This window comes from Typopeltis vanoorti, chromosome 3 (genome assembly GCF_054136105.1).
Source record: "Typopeltis vanoorti isolate ZY-2024b chromosome 3, IOZ_Tvanoo_1.0, whole genome shotgun sequence".
In the NCBI taxonomy this organism is placed as follows: domain Eukaryota; kingdom Metazoa; phylum Arthropoda; class Arachnida; order Uropygi; family Thelyphonidae; genus Typopeltis; species Typopeltis vanoorti.
In genome coordinates this window covers 53,570,994-53,590,977 of record NC_143551.1, presented here as the reverse complement: position 1 = coordinate 53,590,977, position 19,984 = coordinate 53,570,994, and the positions used below count along the sequence as shown (strand labels likewise).

The 19,984-nt window shown below is 32.6% G+C and overlaps 1 protein-coding gene across 1 annotated transcript in view; it reads left to right on the top strand.

The window, feature by feature from the left end:
- LOC150108157 (uncharacterized) overlaps positions 1 to 19,984 on the top strand; it is a 280,382-nt gene that overhangs the window by 195,654 nt on the left and 64,744 nt on the right. The window contains exons 14-15 of the mRNA XM_090390420.1: positions 1,729 to 1,899; positions 17,366 to 17,458. Coding sequence (XP_090246546.1) covers positions 1,729 to 1,899; positions 17,366 to 17,458 — 264 coding nt within the window. The remainder of the gene's footprint in view (positions 1 to 1,728; positions 1,900 to 17,365; positions 17,459 to 19,984) is intronic.

The window sequence follows — 19,984 nt, the reverse complement described above, 5'->3', positions numbered from 1 at the left end:
AGAGAATACCACACTAAAGTTAATTTTTAAAGTGATTTTTTTATCTTCCTTTCCTTTTTTTCCCACTTAGCTGTCATGAAGAAATTGTCACTTCTAAAATAAAAAATAAATTGTATTTTATTTTTATACTCCTTAGATAACCTGGACAAATTTCTTATTGAAAAATTATTCATTTATAAATACATTAAAAAAATAAAATTTACTAATAGGAATTTATTTTCTAAAAAAGCATCATTAAATCATAATAAAAAATAAACCAAATATAAAAATGAATCAACTTTCTCAGAAAATTACTTGATGTTAGCAATAGCTTTTTTACAGGTAAGGTCTCAAGAAGTATGAAAATAAAATATTCCATTGTCAAGGGGGGGGGGGTTAAGACTGATGCTTTAAATTTCAGGCTAGTCTGTATATCTGGAGTATTGGTTAAGGCTTTAGAGAATCTGTGATAACTAGGATCCAGGATTGGGTTATTACAACAGAATTCTCTATGACAGTCAGTATGGGTTGGGTTTGTGGAAGTTGTGTTTCAGCTCCTTACTTGCACATTACAACAGGCTGATGTCTTGAAAAGTGTATGTGGAAGGAGGATGCACATATACTAGTATATCTTGATTTTGCAAAAGTCTTTGACAGATTGCTACTTGACATATCAATATTTAAATTGGGCAACTAGTTCTGGGTAATAGATTAGTGAATTTGGCAGTCTCATAGATATCAGCAAGCTTTGTACAAACGGGCAGTTCCAAAAGATGAAAGTCACTAGTTGTGTGCCACAGCATTATTGCTTAACTTGTGTTATTGATATCAGGAGAGGTTTAAATGGAATGTACTGTTATATGCAGATGATAACACAAAATTGAGGAGAGCTGTTATGAATGAAACATATTTTATTGCTTCCAGGAGTATTTGAACCAACAGTTTAGGCAAATGAGTGGGGGGATCAAGCTTTGAAATTTAGAAGACAAGGATGAAATGTGCATTCATTTAGAAGGATGTATATTGAAAGAAACAGAGTAGATAAGGGACTTGAGAATGATGGCCAACAAGGACCAGAAAATCATGGACTACATTGCAAGGACAAAACATTTATCACCACTGATGAGATTGACATCATTGATGTGTTGAAATAAAGAGGTCATAGTTCCATTATACAAGAGACCTTTATCATACTGCAAGACTACTGAGGCTGATTTGGTCATCTAGTTTTCAGTGAAATGAAGAATTTTGTAAAAGGTCTTAGTCTCTGAAATATTGGGAATGGTAATTAAGAGAATAGTATTTGTGTAATCTGCATAATTTTACTAATAAATTAAATTTATTAGTAAATTAAAAGAATTTAATTACTAAAATAAAGAGCCATAAGGCTTCAGTTCAGTGATGCCATTATTTCAAAGCCAAATGTAGAAACTATAAAAATTTCGTAAGGTAAGTTGAAATATTGGTAATGAATATTGGTAAGCTCTCTGGTCAACTTACCTTGCGAAACTTTCATAGGTTCTACATTCAGTTTTGAAATAATGCTGGATCTAATATCCACTTTGCTTATATAAAAGAATTTCATTTATTAGTAAATAGCAGATTTTTTGGCTTGGCAAGCAGAATGCATTGCCTGAGAGTGTGGTGATTGAAAAACAAGTAAACTAGCTTAAGTCACAGTTTGATGAATGATACTCCCATGTCTTTTGACTCCATGGCTTGATAATAATAAAAACTTTTATTCTTTAGTTCTACATCCAGATGATGCATATGACAGGCAACCAGGAGTAGTAGCCAAACCAACTGAAAGGAAATCCTCATCACCCTCAGTTATATACATGCAACAAACACCAGCAGCAGCACAATCAGCTTCTGTAAGAAGAGCCTCTTCAAATCTTGTCTCACAAGACAGTCTTCCAGGTAGAAAAATTTGTTTTCTTAATTGCTTTCCCATCTTTATAATCAATTTTATTTAAAAACAAAAAAACATATATTCTTAATAGTTTAATATCAAAACAGGAATTTTGTAATTTTTCCTGAAGACTATTGAAAATAGCTTCAAAATGGAGGAAAGATGCTGTAAAATGAATCAGAAATAATAAACGTAGCATGAAAACTGAAGATAAAGATATTCTACATCTGGAATAATACTTTAAAAGATTATTACTGAATGAAACAAGAAGTGACAGAACAGTGGTAGAAAATAGTCAAGAGACAGAATGCAGTCTGGAGTAAATGAGATAGAAAAAGCCCTCAGAAACTTGAAATGTGGAAAGGCAAATGGAGCACATGATATATACAGAAATGTTCAAATATAAAAGTATAAAAGTTTTATATCAGCTACACTGCGTAATTCAGATGACTTGGTAACAGAGTTGAATTCCAAATGATTAGAATAGAGCTCTCAAAGTACACATCTATAAAAAAGGAAATGAAATTGAATGTGAGAATTACAGAGGAATTTCTCTACTAAGTATTCCAGGTAACAATTATGCAAACATACTTGAGAAGAGTTGAAGAAAAATTGTGGAAGAGAAACATGGAAAAAAACAATCTGAGTTTAGGCCAAACAGGAGTTGTCAGGATCAGATTTTCACTTTAAGACAAATAGTTGAGAAATCATGGGAATATAACAAAGGATATGTATTTGAGTTTTGTAGATCCAGATAAGGCTTATGACAAAGTACCAAGTGAAAAGCTTCTCAAAATGCTACAATTATATGGTGTGAATGGTACATTATATCAAGCAGTACATAGCCTATATTTGATAAGAGGTGTAAGTCTGCAGTTAGAATTGAAAGAGGTACAGGAAGATGGTTTGATATTGAATCATTTGTGAGTTAAGGGTGCACATTATTTCCACTGTTAGTCATCATCTGCATGGATCACATTATATAGGAAAGTGACATTAGAACTGATATCAAAATTAGAGGAATGCTTAAAACTTCATCTGCATTCTGAATGGGGAACTTACCGCACAAGTAAACCAGTTTTAGTATTATTACACTCTCCATGGAGTCGGCAGACTCATCGTGGGAAGTTCATTTAACTAACAACATATTTATCATATAGAATCTTAAAATTCTTGACACTCCTTTAATTAATAACACATTCTGGTAATGAAGTTTTAGAATTTAGGCACAAGTTTTAGTGAAGGTAACAAATAAAATGGAAATAGACAAACAGAATTAGCAAAGCTGGTATGATGGGGAGCCAGTTGAATAAATTTATATGGAATAAGAGAAATTAGTAAAAACACTAAACTAGCTATATACAAGACATGTTCAAACCAATTTTAACTTATGGATCTGAGAGCTGCATTAGAAATAAGAATTGATCAAATACTGGAGATTGCATATGGAAGGAATTAGTCCCAGAAGAAGACCAAAATCTAGCTAGCTTGATACAGTCAGATGTGCTTTAGAAAACCAAAATCTAAGATCTGATAATAATGGAGACCTGAAAGACAACAGATTAATTTGGAGGAAAGTTGTCAATAGGAAGTTGGTAATGACATAAACTTTCATCTAGTAATTATCATAATATCTTGTACCCACTTCCCTGAAGGTTCACATTCAGGAATTTGATGATGATGAACAGGAATTTATGGATTATCTGAAGAGCATGAAAAATGGAATCTTCAAGTATGCAATCAGTTTGCATGTGACCTGACAGACAAAAGCAACATGTTCCCCATGATATGATTGCCCATATGGCATGACTGTGAAACTTGCTTGTTATTATCATATAAGCGTTCTGAGATTCTCACCGATGTCCATTAGACCAATGAATTACATTCCCCAAAAAAGCTGTGTATTTTTATTCATGTTAAGAATAGCAGAATTTTCCATTAATTTATTTCATTTCTAAGTGCTATTCTTAATAAATTCTAAGATAAATAATGTCTTGCATATAGGTATCTAATTTTAATTTTTATATCAGTTATAATTTCCTACTAATAGCTGTAGAAGAAACTATGCTAAAAATGTAATGCAACATGATATTAATATTATAAAATATATACACGTTTACACAAGAATATTATTTAATTTGCCAAATATTTCATTCTGAATATTACAGACATCTTCAGTGGCTACATAGGAATAGTTTTAAAAAACAACGAGGAATACAAACAATTGATCATTCACAAATAGAACGAGCTGCACGATGTCATATCACTAAGTATTAAAAGAGTTTTACTCTTTTTACTTTTTACTTTTACTTTTTTACTCTTTTACTTTTAAAAGAGTTTTACTCTTTTTACTTTTTACTTTTAAAAGAGTTTTACTCTTTTTACTTTTTACTTTTAAAAGAATTTTACTCTTTTTACTTTTTACTTTTACTTTTTTACTCTTTTACTTTTAAAAGAGTTTTACTCTTTTAATACTTAGCGATATGACATCATGCAGCTCGTTCTATTTGTGAATCATCAATTGTTCATATTCCACCTTCTTTTTTAAAATTATTCCTATGTAGCTACTGAAGATGGTCTGTAATGTTCAGACTGAAATATTTTGCAAATTAAATAACATTCTTGTGTAAACGTGTATATATTTTATAATGTCATGACGTTCTCTTCTCATGTTGTGTTCTAATCTGCCATCTTGTTACTAGTCACTTTCATAAAATAAAACACAACTAATTGTAAATTGATCACTAATCCAAGGGTAGAGAAATTTCTATTATACTGTGCCACTCTATCCTTAGATAAGTCTATATGAAACAGTACGATCAATTCAAAGTTAGTTAGCAGTCCTTTCATTCAATCTGGTCGAAGTATTTATTTTCCTTCTGCGATTCCCGCTAGATTCGAATTTTTGTGAACGATGCAGTAATAAGAAATTCAGGCAAATACAATAGTTAGATTAACCAATGAAACATTTAATATAGGTCATATAACACATACATAAATTTTACTTCTAATTTCTATATACTAGAAACAAGTCAAACATTAAGTTTAGATAATCTCAATAGCACACTCTTCCAAGTCTTCACATGTACTTTCTCAGCTTCTGGGTTACAAAGTTTCTACACTTAAATTAATATAATGGAACATCCAATCTAGTCAGTTTTCACACAATTCTCAGTCATGCTATAAGTTCAAAATATTACAAGCACTAATAGCTGAAAATATCTTTCAAACAATTCTTATCTCCAACTCTCATTCACAAAGAGTTTCCACAGTTAAAGTAGCGTTAAGCATAGCGTAATTAACACACAATTCTTCAAGCATAGAAATAATACACTATGATAAACCTTACCAGAAATAGTTCCTAATACATCAATTATGTTGTGAGCAAACCTTTGGAACTTATTTATCTAACTTATAAAAACACATCTACAAGACTTATCCACGGTTATACTTAAAGCACTATCAAACGCACTTCAGAATTCTAGACTTCAATTACAGGGTACTTCAACTATTGTCGTTACCACTCATAAACTAATTAAACACCGTGAGGTTCCTTTTAGGGCAAATCGGAAATAAGCCACAATTCTAGAATAGCCAGGTTCATTCAGAATTCTTCCTTGAACGTCCAGCTTTTTATTTTATCCGATTGTAGTATTAATTTCCTTTTCATTATTACTGCTGATTATACTTTCAGCTAACTATAAAGCTCGTTTCGTCCTTGCTCACTTATAAAAAAATATCCACTCAACTCCTACCCTTAAGAACCTTTTATTTACTTTTACTTCTCTAGTTTATCTCCTTGCTACCTTTTACTTCCAAAATTCCGTTCCGACTCCCCTACTTCGTATATCTTTTCTCCTCTCTATTTAGCCCACGTTCTGTTCCACTCGCGCTCGTTTATTTCACGCGTCTCTATGACAACCGATAAACGTAAACATTCTCGCGAATGTTACATTAGGCTATACAACTACATTCAGTTATTACATAACGTTAAACTTTCACAAAAAAGAATAAATAGAATATTTGCATTTCAATAAATGCGTAGTTAAATTACAAATACAAGTTCATATAATATTGACATAACAATAAATAAAATAACTTATTAATATTTAATACAGTCTTTTCATTATTCATACATATATCTTTGATTAAATAATTAAATATTAGACAAAATTAAGGCAGTTATATGAATATTAAATTTTAAAATAAGTTATATACATTAAATAATATTTACAAGTCTAGCCTTTGTGATGGAAGATCATGTTGGATTCTGAAGCAAATAATAATTACTCTAATCTCTACATAATCAGAATCCAACACTATGTAGCCACTGAAGATGGTCTGTAATGTTCAGACTGAAATATTTGGCAAATTAAATAACATTCTTGTGTAAACGTGTATATATTTTATAATCCTAATGTCACAAGTATCTTTAAAGCATCATGATATTAATAAACATATAGAATTAATAACTCTCCCTAATGAAAATCTTCCCTTCAGTTTTCACAAACCTGGGTTCAAATCCTGTCTAGGATGCAGTGCTTTTTCAGTTGAAGGTGAGTTAACTATTTTCATTTGGAGGTGACATGGTTTTGCACTTATCAAAACAGCCTGGCCAGTAACCATACATATATGAGGGTGGTCTGAAAAGTTCTTGACCTAAAAATGAAAAACCGAATATAATTTCAATTATTTTTATTTTTCAACATAATCTCCCTTAAGACTAATGCATTTATTCCAGTGATGCTCCAGTGCCATTATCCCATTCCCTGTAGTGGTTCTCAGTAAGATTTGCAAAATACCCCTCTACAGCTGTAATCACTTCTTGATTCGAAGAAAAACACTGACCAGCAAGGGAGCTTTTTAGTTTTGGGAAGAGAAGTTAGAGGGAGCCAAATCTGGGGAATAGGATAGATGTTCCAACAATTCATAGTGCAGATCCTTTAATTTTCCCATTGCCAAAACACCTTTCTGGGCAGGTGTCCTGCCCATAAAGGTGTAATTTCCTACGATAGGTCCTGTCCTTTCATTGTCCTGATGAAAGATGATTTTTTTTTCTTCTGCAAACTGGGTCTTTTCTCACGAATTTTTTCGTCTGGTCTGGTTAAAAGATCGGAATAATATTCCCTGGTTATTGTTTTACCCTTTTCAAAACAATTAATAAACAAAATGTCTTTAGCATCCCAAAACACTGATGCCATGACCTTTCCTGCTGATGGAACCGACTTTGTCTTCTTTGGTGCTGAACAACTGGCTTCTGTCCACTGTTTTGACTGTTGCTTGGATTCTGGTGTGTAATGGTGAATCCAAGTCTCATCCATAGTAATAAATCAACACACAAGATCAGTTTTATTCTTGTTAAAATGTTCCAAGCACTGTTTAGAGATTTTCATGCGTTTCTGATCTGCTGTGAACAAATGTGGCACCCATCTTGCGCAAAGCTTTTTTATTTGCAATAGTTCATGCAAAATATATCCTACACATTCTTTTGAAATGCCTATAGTCTCAGCAATTTCATGCACTTTGACTCGCCGATCATCTAATATCGCACTTGATCAATGATTTCTGGTGTTGTTACACATTTTGGACAACCTTTACATGGATCAGCTTCAAGGCTGGTACAGCCCTGTTTAAACTTGGCAGCCCATTTCTTAATTGTCAGAAATGAAGGAGAAAAGTGCCCATAAACTTTTATGAACTTCGAATGAATTTCTTTGCTGTTAAACCTTCTTTTATAAAGAATTTTATAACTGTATGATACTCAATTTTATCCATTTCAGGGGATACAGATAACACTTTTGCTTCAGACAGCTGTATAAAACAAACTACTTGATAAAATAAAACTACTTGATAGAATGCAGGACCGCATTTACCATTAGGTGCAAGCTGGAGGCCTCACTCCCTATGGGGGGGCCACATTTTAAAACCTTACTCCTAACAAAGAACAATAAAAAAAAACAGCATAGTTATAGTTGCAAACTAAAATACTTATTTTAAAATATTAAATTCATAATATAAAAACTAGAAGCTGCTGAAAAATTTGTGAGGCCTCCTGCTTCCATTTGAAATACATTGTTCTTTCCTTAGAACATAAAACTAATAGGAACTCTTGTATTCCATAAAATTCATGTATATAAGCATACCATTTCTTTGCTGGACGTATATATACGTCCAGAAAACCTGGATAATATTCTGTTCACCTGCTGAAAGAACATGGATAAGAAGTGCAGTTTGACTGCCATGTCCATTAGAAGGCACAATAATCCTTCACACTGAAAAGAACACTTAACTAGATTATCTGACGTGCGTAGTAGCTACGTTCAGTTGCCTACAGCAAGAAACTGTTACTTGCCGTTTACTCGGTAACTGGAATCTAAGTTATATCAGACTAAATACCTATGAGTTATATTCATTTTTTGCTGTTTGTTTTTATCATATAATTATAGTTTTTAATACCAGTGCAAAATAAGAAATCCATTCTTATTTTGCGCTGGCAAGAAATCCTTTCATACTTTCTTCACTTCATATTGTATCACTTTGGAAGATCAATGTCACTATCAATTTTTTTGCTTATTATTTTAATCACCAATACATTTTAAAATTCTCCCAGAACTTGGTTGAAGATAATTATTTTTGTCAAACAAATATTTTATAAATTTGTGAAAATCAGAATCTAAAAATGAATACCACCTCCATATGTTCCAAATTAAGTTTTCTTTTTTATTCATAATCTTAGTTCGAAGGTTAGTTCACAGATTGCGCGAAGGTTCGCACTTTTAAATTTTGCTTTATAAAGAATCATACGTAAATCTTGAATCATATCATGTAATGCATAATTTTTATAACGTAATTTGTAGGTTTTTGTATTTCAACTTTCTTGGTTTTCTCCTAATCACTAACTACAAATCGAAATAAATGGCAGTTATGAAGTCAACTGTTATGTACATATTTTTGGCTAATTTCGATATTTTGCGCCAGTTTTGAAGTAGCGATATTTTCTCAACAGTTTATCTTTCAAAACATGTGTAGGTGCATGCGTTGAAATGAAATTTTATTTCCAAAATTTTCCTAACAGAATTAATTCGCCTTTAATGGCTAACTCCTCCCTCCCAAAATTATCACACGGGAGATTTTTTCACACACACACACACAAAATACTATACTGCTAGTAACATATGTGCACTTTCTTTTTATTTGAATTTGTTATTTTCCAAAGTAATTGTACCAGAGAACTTTTAATATTCCGATACCAAAATTAAATTGTAATTATTATAAATTAGCACATTTTGTGTATTTTTTCATTTATATTATTTCCTGATAAGTATAAATCATTAAATTATGTAATATTGAGGAAATTAATGTTTAAAAAACAGTTTCATCCTACAAAAGCAATATCAGAATAAAATGTTTTGAACATCTGTAAAGCAATCAGAAAGGTGAAAAATATAATAATAAAATAAAATAAATTTCTGTGTGTATTCGGCTCTGGTTAGGGACTTTTAATGCATCTACTGGACATGTTGGTTTCTCACTTTCTCAATAATTTTCGTTAGCTTACAGACTGTTACTCGAGCAGAAAAGAATAGGTCTATAACCCTCCCCCCTCCCCCGCCAAAAAAATACATAAATGATTATGTAATACATATGCACCTTTTCTTTTAAATAATTCAAATCTTTTTTTTTTCAAGATAATTGTATCAAATTATTTATAATTTTTCGATAATAAAAATGAAACTGATCACTATAAATTAAGAAATCATCTGGTATAACTGTTGTATCAGCCTGTAAAAGATTATGTCATTATTTCTGTGTTAGGATGTCTGTAATCAACAATGGAAAACGAAACAAGACATTCTTGATGTATTCTGCACTACAGCTAGGCAATTTAGTGTGATTTCTGGGGAAACTTTCTCTCTTGTCTTTCGCAATAGCAATACGAGTAATCTAAGTTTAGCTTTAGATTACTCGCACTTTAGATTAATCTCCAGCTAAGAGGATTATTATGGAGTATTTCGAAGACGTAGTAATATTTAGAATTAATTAATGAATAAATAAATAACAAAAATAACACTATTAAAATTTCAGCAGACTGCTGAACAACTGATTTCAGATTGCAAAGAAATAGTACAGAATTAGAAGCATCCACGTCACAACAATATTATTGCTTTATTTTATTCGTTTATTGTTTAATTTATTTTTTTTGTCAAAACGGTAAACTGAAGTAACAGATTTTGAATACTTTCTGAAAACCAGTAGATATTTAAAGTAGTTATGTAATTGAGTTCCAGTAAAGGAGAGGGGAGATAGATGCAGTAGAAAATCTTCAAAATGACATAAATTTCGAATTATTTCATCTAGGATATCTTTCACATTATATTTTCAGCATATCTACAGTGGTTACACTGGATATAGTAATGCGGATCCTAAAAAAAAAAAAAAAAAATCTGTTGTAGTTTTAAGTAAAAGACAAAGGGAAGAGTCTCTGATAAAATACCATTGGATATAAATTTTTGATATTAAAAAGACTCACAATCGGAAACCCCGAGTAATGCAGTTTAACATTATTTGTTGTTCACAAAAAAAAATCATTCCTAAAATTGAAATGTTACGATCCATATAATGGTATTTTGCAAGGCAAGAAAGCAAAATGTCATATTTATTTCGATAAATGTCATTTAAAAAATATAAATATTTGACACAATATTTTAAATGAAACAAACATTTGAAAATTCACGAAAAAAAAAATCTTCTATATTGTCAGTAAAGTGAAAGAACGTAAAGTTGTCTTGTTCCGTGACACTGATTTGAAGAATAAAAGGCAGCAAATTTACTATTACCAAATAGATTCATTGCAAAGGCTGATCTCTGGTCATTTCAGGATTGATTATTTTCGCACATGTGAAATTCGTTTTTATTTTTGGGAAAAGACAAATAATTGTGCAGGAAAACAAAACAAAAAAAAAATCAAATATCACAGGACAGTAAAGGAAATTCCAAGTAACACAGTACACGTAAAGTCAAAGGTTGTTCCACACAGCTAATCTGTTAACGGCTCTAAAATCACCATTCAGGGATTAACGGCAAAGGGGGTAATTGCAAATATACAATACTTTAGCAGCCACATTATTATGTGGCAGTGAAATTTGGGCAATAAATAAACAAGATAAACAAAGAATAAAAACAAGTGAAATGAGATTTTATAAGAAGAATTGCAAAATACACATTATTAGATCAAAAAAGGAACAAAGACATTTTAAAAGAACTAAAAACAAAATCAATAGAAGAAAAATTAAACAATTATAAACAAAAATGGATTGAACATGTAAACCGAATGGCCAACACCCAACATCCAAAACAAATACTAAAATATAAGCCAATTGGAAAAAGAAGGCAGGGTAGACCTCAAAAAAGGAATATTGGATGGATAATGAGACCAAAACAGACCAATATGATCTATACCCGTAATTAGTGTTATGATGATTGCATGATAAAACATAGAATGCGGATGAAGTTTTGATCCATTAAAATTGAACTGGCAACTATGCCGCAGAATCTTGTCCGGAAGCAGTGCAGTATTTTTGTTTAATTTAAAACGTATATAATTACTTTTCATCGTCAACAAGAAGATGGGGTATACTCCTTAAACATTTAGGGAGAAAAAATCTTTAACTGTTAAAAGACTAAGTGAAACGAGTGGTCCGCAAGAGCTTTGAAACCATGAATATAAACAAATTAAAGAGGCATTACTTGAAGTATCCATTTCTCCTCATGAAAAACCTATTTCTAAATTAGATCTCATTATTGGCTGATCATTTTGAAATTCAGAACAGCAATTTTAATAGTTGTGTGGGACACAATTTTACAACGAATAAATGCTACTAGCAAATCTCTACAAGATCCAGATATCGATTTGTTTTTAGCTAATAATTTGTTACAGTCTTTACTTGATTTTATTTTAGATATAAGAAATAGTTTTTGCTGCTTTAAATGAAGAAGCGAATTTATTAACAGATGAAACAAAATTTAAAGATGAGAAGGAAAGAGTGAAAAAAATGAAAAAAAAAGGTCTCACGAAATTTTACGATCTAACGATGAGATTACTCATATAATGCACGGGAAAGAAAATTTCATTGTTAATACTTTTCGTGTCTTTGCGATAAGCTCATTTTGGAAATTAATGAAAGAGCAAAAAGCTATTTAGATGGATATGTTTGGCATTTTTTTGAAGGAAGGTATATTATAGCTCAAACAGTACAGTAATGAGGGTAACGAAGTAATGAAGTACAGTAATGAAGTGCCTGTGGCAAGTGTCTAACTTGCACCCCCCCAAACCCAAAAATGACAACAATTTTGAAAAATTTAAATGTAGCAGGTTAAATTTTACTAAATGCAATATGTCAAATACTTATTATTAATCCCATCAACATGAGTTGCAGTTTGTTGCAGAATTTGCATGTCTAAAGCAGCATATTGCCAAAATTTAAAAATACAATGTAAAATAGCTGACTTTTATATCTATTTATTTATTTTTATTTTTTACGTTTTGCATCCCAAACCTAGCTGCACCCATGGTGGTGCCTCTTTCGCCATGCCCTTGTTACGGCACTGACCTCAAGACAAGTACAAGACTAGTATTAACAAAATTTTACAATCTTATGGGGGCTGATAGTGATTCAGAAAAATTTATTGGTGAAGTTAAGCGATTTTATTATATAATGATTTTTTATAAATATATTTTTTATAAAGGAAGAAAATTTTTCAATTAATATATGTACAAATTTATAAACAATGGGTTAAGGTCTACTTTTTCGAACGTAGAAACAATTCTAAAAATATTTTTGATGATGCCTATTTCAAATGAAAGTGCTGAACACTCATTTTCACTGTTGAAACTAATAAAAAAATTAAGAAGCAACTTGCACTAAAATAAAACAAGTGACCTGTCGTTATTATGCATTGAATCAGATGTAATAGACTCGATTAATTATGATATCATTTTAGATATATTTGCTAAAACCAAAGCCAGAAAAAAAACTTTGTTATTATTTTTTCTTTTTAATTTAAATTTGAACTGATTTATATATATAATATATTATTTTTTTTAAATGCAAATATATGTATGCCAATGTTGTGTTATTTTTAGTTGATTAAAATGAGTTATTATGGAAATGTCGACTTTTATTTTAAATAAACTAAAAAAAAAAAAAGCGTATGAATTTGATTAACTGAAATATACTTGTTCTTTTGGGACCTCATTATGATGTTGTACCTAGAGCCTCAAACAGTATAAATGCAGCCCTGATAGAATGACTTGCAATTTCACATGGATGCTTATGATAGATGTACCAACTTAGAAAAAAAAAATCTTGCCGATAGTGTTGCCATCTATGGTCAAACATTATGTAAAGTGGAGTTTTCACTTAGATTTAACTGTTTTTTTTTCCATGTTGATACTTATGCTTAAAAAAAATTAACTTAATTTTTTTAAAAAATACTTTGTATTTCCTAGGAAGGACCTCCCACGATGAATCTTTTGACTCCATGGAGGCCTGAATAATAATAATAAGAATAAGAATAAGAAATTATATTCTTGTTTAATCCTTTATCCAAGAGTAAGCAAAGAAAGTCTCTGGATATTAACTTTAACCATAATGCATAGCAATATACATATCCAAAAGGAAGCATGTTTTGCATTATGGGATACTAAGGCAATTGATGTGAAGTCAACAGCCTCTATATACGAGTTGCCCAATCCTGAAGTTACTTCAGGCACAAACTTTTGCTTACACTTGGATAAAGGATGAAACCAAGAGTATATTTTCTTGGCATCTTTAATTTATAGTATAACCAAGTGGAAAAACTTTCAATATAATTTCTTGTCAAGTATAATTTTATAACCAAGCAAAAAATCTTTCTACAATTTTTATATCTTTTTTTATATATATAACTAAAGCCATGGCTGAAATATGCTTGTTCTAGGTAAGACTGGAAGTGCAGGTCAGCACAAGGAGAGAAATCTAATCTTGTTTGGATATCTAGGTGTTATTAAAAGTAATGTGGGGGGGGGAGTGCCACGAGGTCTTTCTTTGGAGAAATTAGATATAATCATGTTTTGAAAGCATTGAAATTCACAAGGTTATACTCACCCTGTTGAAGAATAATTATAGGATCAGAATTTAAGGTAATTGTTTTAGAGGAGCTTGAGGCTTCTAATGATTATGCACTGCAAGGCTTGTTAAATGAGAGGGAGAAGTGGAGAGTACTGTCATCAGCATAGCTATGGATAGGCTTCGATTTCAGTGAGAGAAAGTCATTTCCATACAGGAGGAAGAGGGTGAGAGAAAAGTATAGACCCCTGGGGGTACTTTGCATTGGTGGAAAACTGATGAGAGGACATCATCTATTATGACTTTTAGTGAGCAACCAGAGAGGAAGTTGGTGACCAAGTTACAAAAGGTTGAGGGTAGATCATAGGATGGTAGTTTGCTGAAAAGACATGTGCCAGACCTGATCAAATGTCAAGAGCAACAACATGAGCACACACTTTGCTGTAAGAGATCAGTAGGCGTAATGCATTATGAGAAAATGAGATAATGAAATTAAAGAAGATATACTGATGTTTTTAAATAGTAATGTGTTAAAATGTACAAGCATAGCAGCTGGAAAAACATTTTTCTCATTTTCTTTTGAATTAGAGTACATTCAGTAGTATTGTTGCCCTTGTTGAAAACATTCAAATCCGAATTCATTATCTGGTCTTATACATTTTAAAAGTGATTTCCCCCAAACTTCCACACCAGTTTAAAGCACAGAAGTAGATCCAAGAATTTCATGTTGGAGGCTTAATGGAATGTATACAGCACTCAGAAATAGTCTCTCTTTCTTAAAAGAAAGAGAGACTATTCTTAGAAGCAGCAGCAACAGCTCTCAGAAATCAACCAAATCTCAATAAATATGGTTGCATAGAAGCAGCAGCAGCAGCTCTCAGAAATCAACCAAATCTAATAAATACGGTTGCATTAAGTTTCCGAAGATTTGGGAAACACTCATCACCAGAGGTCCCACCTTACATTCCAAGCCACCTACAACTGCCGTTACAAGGCACTCCACCTTGATAGGACTTTAGTGTCACCCACATGGTTGGGCTTAGTATTGTATAATATTTGTGTTCATGTTACATTAGTTGTTTTTGTAATCCCCAAAGATGTCCTAGTGACTAGGACGAAATATGGGAAGTATTAAACCTATGTTAATCCTTTCTGAGTGCTGTATACATTCCATTAAGCCTCCAACATGATGTCCTCACAGCACTTAAGCCTCTACACACTAATGACTGAAGAATTCTAGACCAAACCAAACATATCCTCTGTTTGTATGTGAAAATACTAGTGGTGATGATGGGCAGTAGATGGTGTTGGTGTAGATGATGATTGTAGTTGGAGAATTGGATGGAGACAGAGTTGTAGAGTATGTGCCTTCCCTCAATGAGTCTTTGGATGCCCTGGAGGTGTCACGTAATAATAATAATAATAATGTCACTTGAGTAAGCATCTGCATGCAATCTATAAAGATCCATCTAAACCTACCATATGAAGCAAAGAAAGCCGTAACAGTGATGAAGGAGTGCTTTAAACCTTGTTAGTAGATGGATCATTCATATAATTTACAGTGACATAGCTGCAGACTGGACATTATGGAAAAGAAAAAGTCTTATATGCAATTTTTGTTGACAAGTGAACACAAGCCAGTTGTGGAAAGATTGATGAATTTAGAAAATAGCTCAGAACTCACTACTTTTAGACATAATTTCTTACATTTATTCTTTATATTATCAGGGTAGATGATGTTTACTTGCTAGGAGCTTTTGATACAATTTCTTCTTTTTTCATACTGCTTATTTAAGTTCTTGAATTCACCAAGGAGTTTTGATTTTTTTCTTCCTTGCAGGTGACTTTATTATATGCTTACAGGAAGAGTCTATCAAGGTTCTCAGATTTGCTACTGGGTTTTGACTCTAAGGTTTATTCTTTTTTCTTTCAAACTCCTTCACTTTTTTTGCAATAATTTGAGTCTACACTTTGAAAGTCAACATTTGAAAGCTGCTCAACTTTGATACATTTAAACATTTTGCTTTGCAATGCAATACTCATTTTTTTATGCTTGAAACTGTTGTTATTATTATTATTACTACTTAACACCTCTAGGAAGTCCAAATACTCGTCGAAGGAGGGCTCTACAAACCTCTCTCTCCACCAATCCATCTGCTGCAACTACCTTCCTCATTTGCACCAATGCCATCCACTGCCCACCACCACCACTAGTATTTTTACAGACAATCACAAACATCCATGCCTATGGCAGGATTGAAATCCTCAGGCTTTTAGCTGGAGAGCAGATACACTAACCACTCGGCCAACAAGGCCAGCTTGTATAGTGGTCACTTTTTGAAAACCCACATATTTTCTTAAATTTTAATCATTTGAAGATATCACCATGAATAATACTTGTATCCTCTATGTTCTGTTCATGTTATGGACATTTTTATGGTGAGCAATTATTGTGTTAGCAATGAGTAATATATGTCCTATAGAGAATGTGCCAGCTACTTACCTATTATTGGTTCTACCATTTTTTTTCAAATATTTTCCCTATAATAACATTTCTGTACATTTGTGATTCATTTTCTGCTTTGCTATTTAAGTCTTCAGCATGACCCATACAATTCCTGAAATTTTTCACTACTAGTACTCTCAAGTTGACCATAAGCACAAATAAGTCACATTGTCCAATTTTCCATGTAAACTTTACTGTACTTGAAATTGCCTACCATTCAAGAAGTTTATTTTTTGTTGTGTTAAATATTAGAGCTTTCCTTTTCCCTGATACTATTGCCTTCGTAAATCATCTTATAATTATTATTTACAAGTAGCTTACCTTTTAGTTGAGTTACTTCTTCATTTTAGTGAGATAAGGAGGTTTATATGATATTTTTGTAATTCCTCTGCTCAACTTTAACTCTTTTTCCATTGAGGTTTCTTACTCTGATGATTATTATCTTCAGTTATTTTGAAGTTGTCAGCAGCTGATCAGTGTTTGTCCTGGTTCCATGATGAAAACCAGGGGTAGTATAACAGCCCTTGTATAACCATATGACACGTGGAGGTGTGCTATTTATCTGTCTGGATAAATCAAGATGCACCACAGGAAAATGAGTATTGGACATTAGATTACTATCCTGGTTGGTTCTCCACATACATATATTACAGGTTATGTGGAGACCTCCTCTCAGTTATGTAGTTTTAACTCTTAAGAAATCCCACATGAAAATCATATCATACATAAAACTGTATAATCAAAAGCACGTAATGAGAATATCATAGAATCACATTTACTTTACTTTATATAAAAATAATAATAATAAATTCGGTTAATCAGGATTTTGAGAATATGCTATTACCTCTATGCTCTTTTTAGAACTTTATGGATCTAGTCCAAAAGTAAAAGAACGAGGTCGCAGTGCTAGTTTTAGAGTCCACCGAAGAGAAGATGGTGGTGAGTCTGACAAAGGTAAGCAATCACTGTTGTATATTAACTATTAATTTCTAAGTTTTGTTAGAAATGCCACTATCAATATCAGGACAAGGAAGGGTAAAAGTGCAAGAAGAAGAAGAGTGAAGGGGAAAATAACTGTACTTAGTTATACTTCTTTACCTCTCACTGTAAAGAACTGGCTCACAAATACAGTTTAATTTAAACTGTATTAGTGAAACGTCTCTTTACAAATGCATATAGGACTACAGGAATATTTGTTATAGTCAGTGAGGTTCTTATAGTGGTGTTTGCAATAGTGAAAGTTAACCGTATGACAGTTTTAGTACAGTAGTCTGAGGGCACTGTTTTTGCCTTGAATAAGGAAACTGAAATTACTTGCTGTGCATCTGCTGGCTACTTTGTAATCTGTTACCTAACCAGGATTCATATATTTTTTTCACTGAAAGACAAGACTTGAAAAATGCATTTCAGTATGTTCTTGAAATGTATTTTCAAAAGAATAATTAGTGACTTCCAGATGTCATGAAATGTAATTTTTTGGTTTCTGTTTAATGTTTGGTGCAAGCAAATCACCTTGGGTGACTCCTTGAACATTCTGATGAAAGTATTTTCTTCTAAGTAATGCACAGAGGCTTCTTGCCGATCTACAGTGTGAAGATGTTCTGCAAAGATATTCACCAAAAGTGCACTTCTTTTTTCTCTCTTATTTTCAACATTGATTTCAAAATCCATTTTATGGATTTTGAAACTTCTCTCAGTTTGACCCATGTCACCTTTCCACAGGGAACAAGGGATCTTGTATACCCCAGGGTGTTTATAGAATGAAATGCTGTCTTTAGGGGAACATAGAAAACTTTGTAAGGTGTTAACTGGTTCGAAGGCTGTTCTGATGTGAATGAATTTTAATACTCAGGTTATTTGTCTTCATCTCTTGCTAACATATGATAAAGATGATAGTGCCTTTGCAAAGTTCTGATAATGCCTAATTTTTGTCGAGGATAGAAAGAGCAAGCAGTCATCCAAGATAATTTGCTCCCATGGCACATTAGAAACCAAGGAATTATACTTCATGATATCTGGAAGTTGTTAATTAGTATATGTAACATTCAAGACTTCTGCTATACCAGCAGCCATGCACAAAGTTTACACAACAATATACTGACTTCACAAGATGTGCTTATGATATGACAACAGCTGCTATTTATCTTAAAACTTCTTTCATACTGAATGGATATTCTGAAAGAATTATTGAAAAATTCCTTCTTAATCCTCCTAGTCATCACACAGAAGAAATAAATACATTTAAAGGCAATATATCTATTCCTTACATAAGTTTGGTTTCACAAAAATTAGCCAAGGTTCTAAGAAAATACAATATCAGAACTTTGTTCACTCCACTTCCAAAAATCCACTCCTAAATAAGCCACCCAAAACCTTGTCATCATCATCTTAAATATCCTGGTGGGATATTCCTTATTTTGGCCAGACGGACAAATCTATTGAATTACGTATGGAGGAGCACGAGGGACATTGCTTACAAGAGACAGCAAGCCAGTGCCTTATCAAGCCATATCCTTTTCTTGGCTGATCCTAATGATGAAAACCCAAGTCATACAGTCTGCTGGGACAGATCTACCAACATTTTTCATTACCATGATGAATTGGAGAGTCACAAGACTCATTGTGGGAGGCCCACCCTAGAAAACACAGTCTTACATACTACTCCTTGAATCCATTGATCATTTGTGCTCTCGCCATTCAACCAGCCAATGCATTTCACATTTCAACCACCCTCCATACAAAGAATCCACTCCTTACCCTCTTGCTTACAGCTTCTTTTGTAACTTCCTGGGATGGCTCCTTGTCTTCGCTCCTCCCCCCCCCCTCCAGTTCCACCAAATGAAAGAACTCCCTGGTGTCAATCCTTTAAGTACCTCTCAACAGTTTAAAAGTCTCAATCATATTACCTCTCCTTCTATCTGCAGCCTATTCTCCTAACTAGCCTTGTACAGTCCTGATATCATCTTTGTTAATCCGCCACTGCACTCTTTCCACGGTTAATTTATCCTCTTCAAATCCTGGGGACCAAATTTTAGCACAATAGTCTGATCAGGGCTTTATACAATGGAATGACAACTCTTTTATCTCTGCAGGTCTGCATCTTTTCTTTCTCAGTATTGCATCAATCCTCTGAATTTTAGGTTTCTATCAATCTCACCCAGAGATCTTTTGACTCCTCCACTTCCTCCAGTACATTTTCTCCAACAGAGTATGCACCCCTCCCATCGATATATCCCAAATTTCAAGACTTTACATTTAGCTAAATTAAACAGACTCCACATTCATTAGTCTATCTGTCCAGTTTATTCAGATCCTCTTGCAGGGTTACCACATCTTCACTGTTACTAATAATAACTCTTCCTTGCTTCACATCATCTGAAGAAACTCTCAGATACCTATCAGATAGCCAATCTCGAATCCATGTCACTAACCTGACATCTAAACCCATGTGCTGCAACTTGAATATCAGACTATCATGTG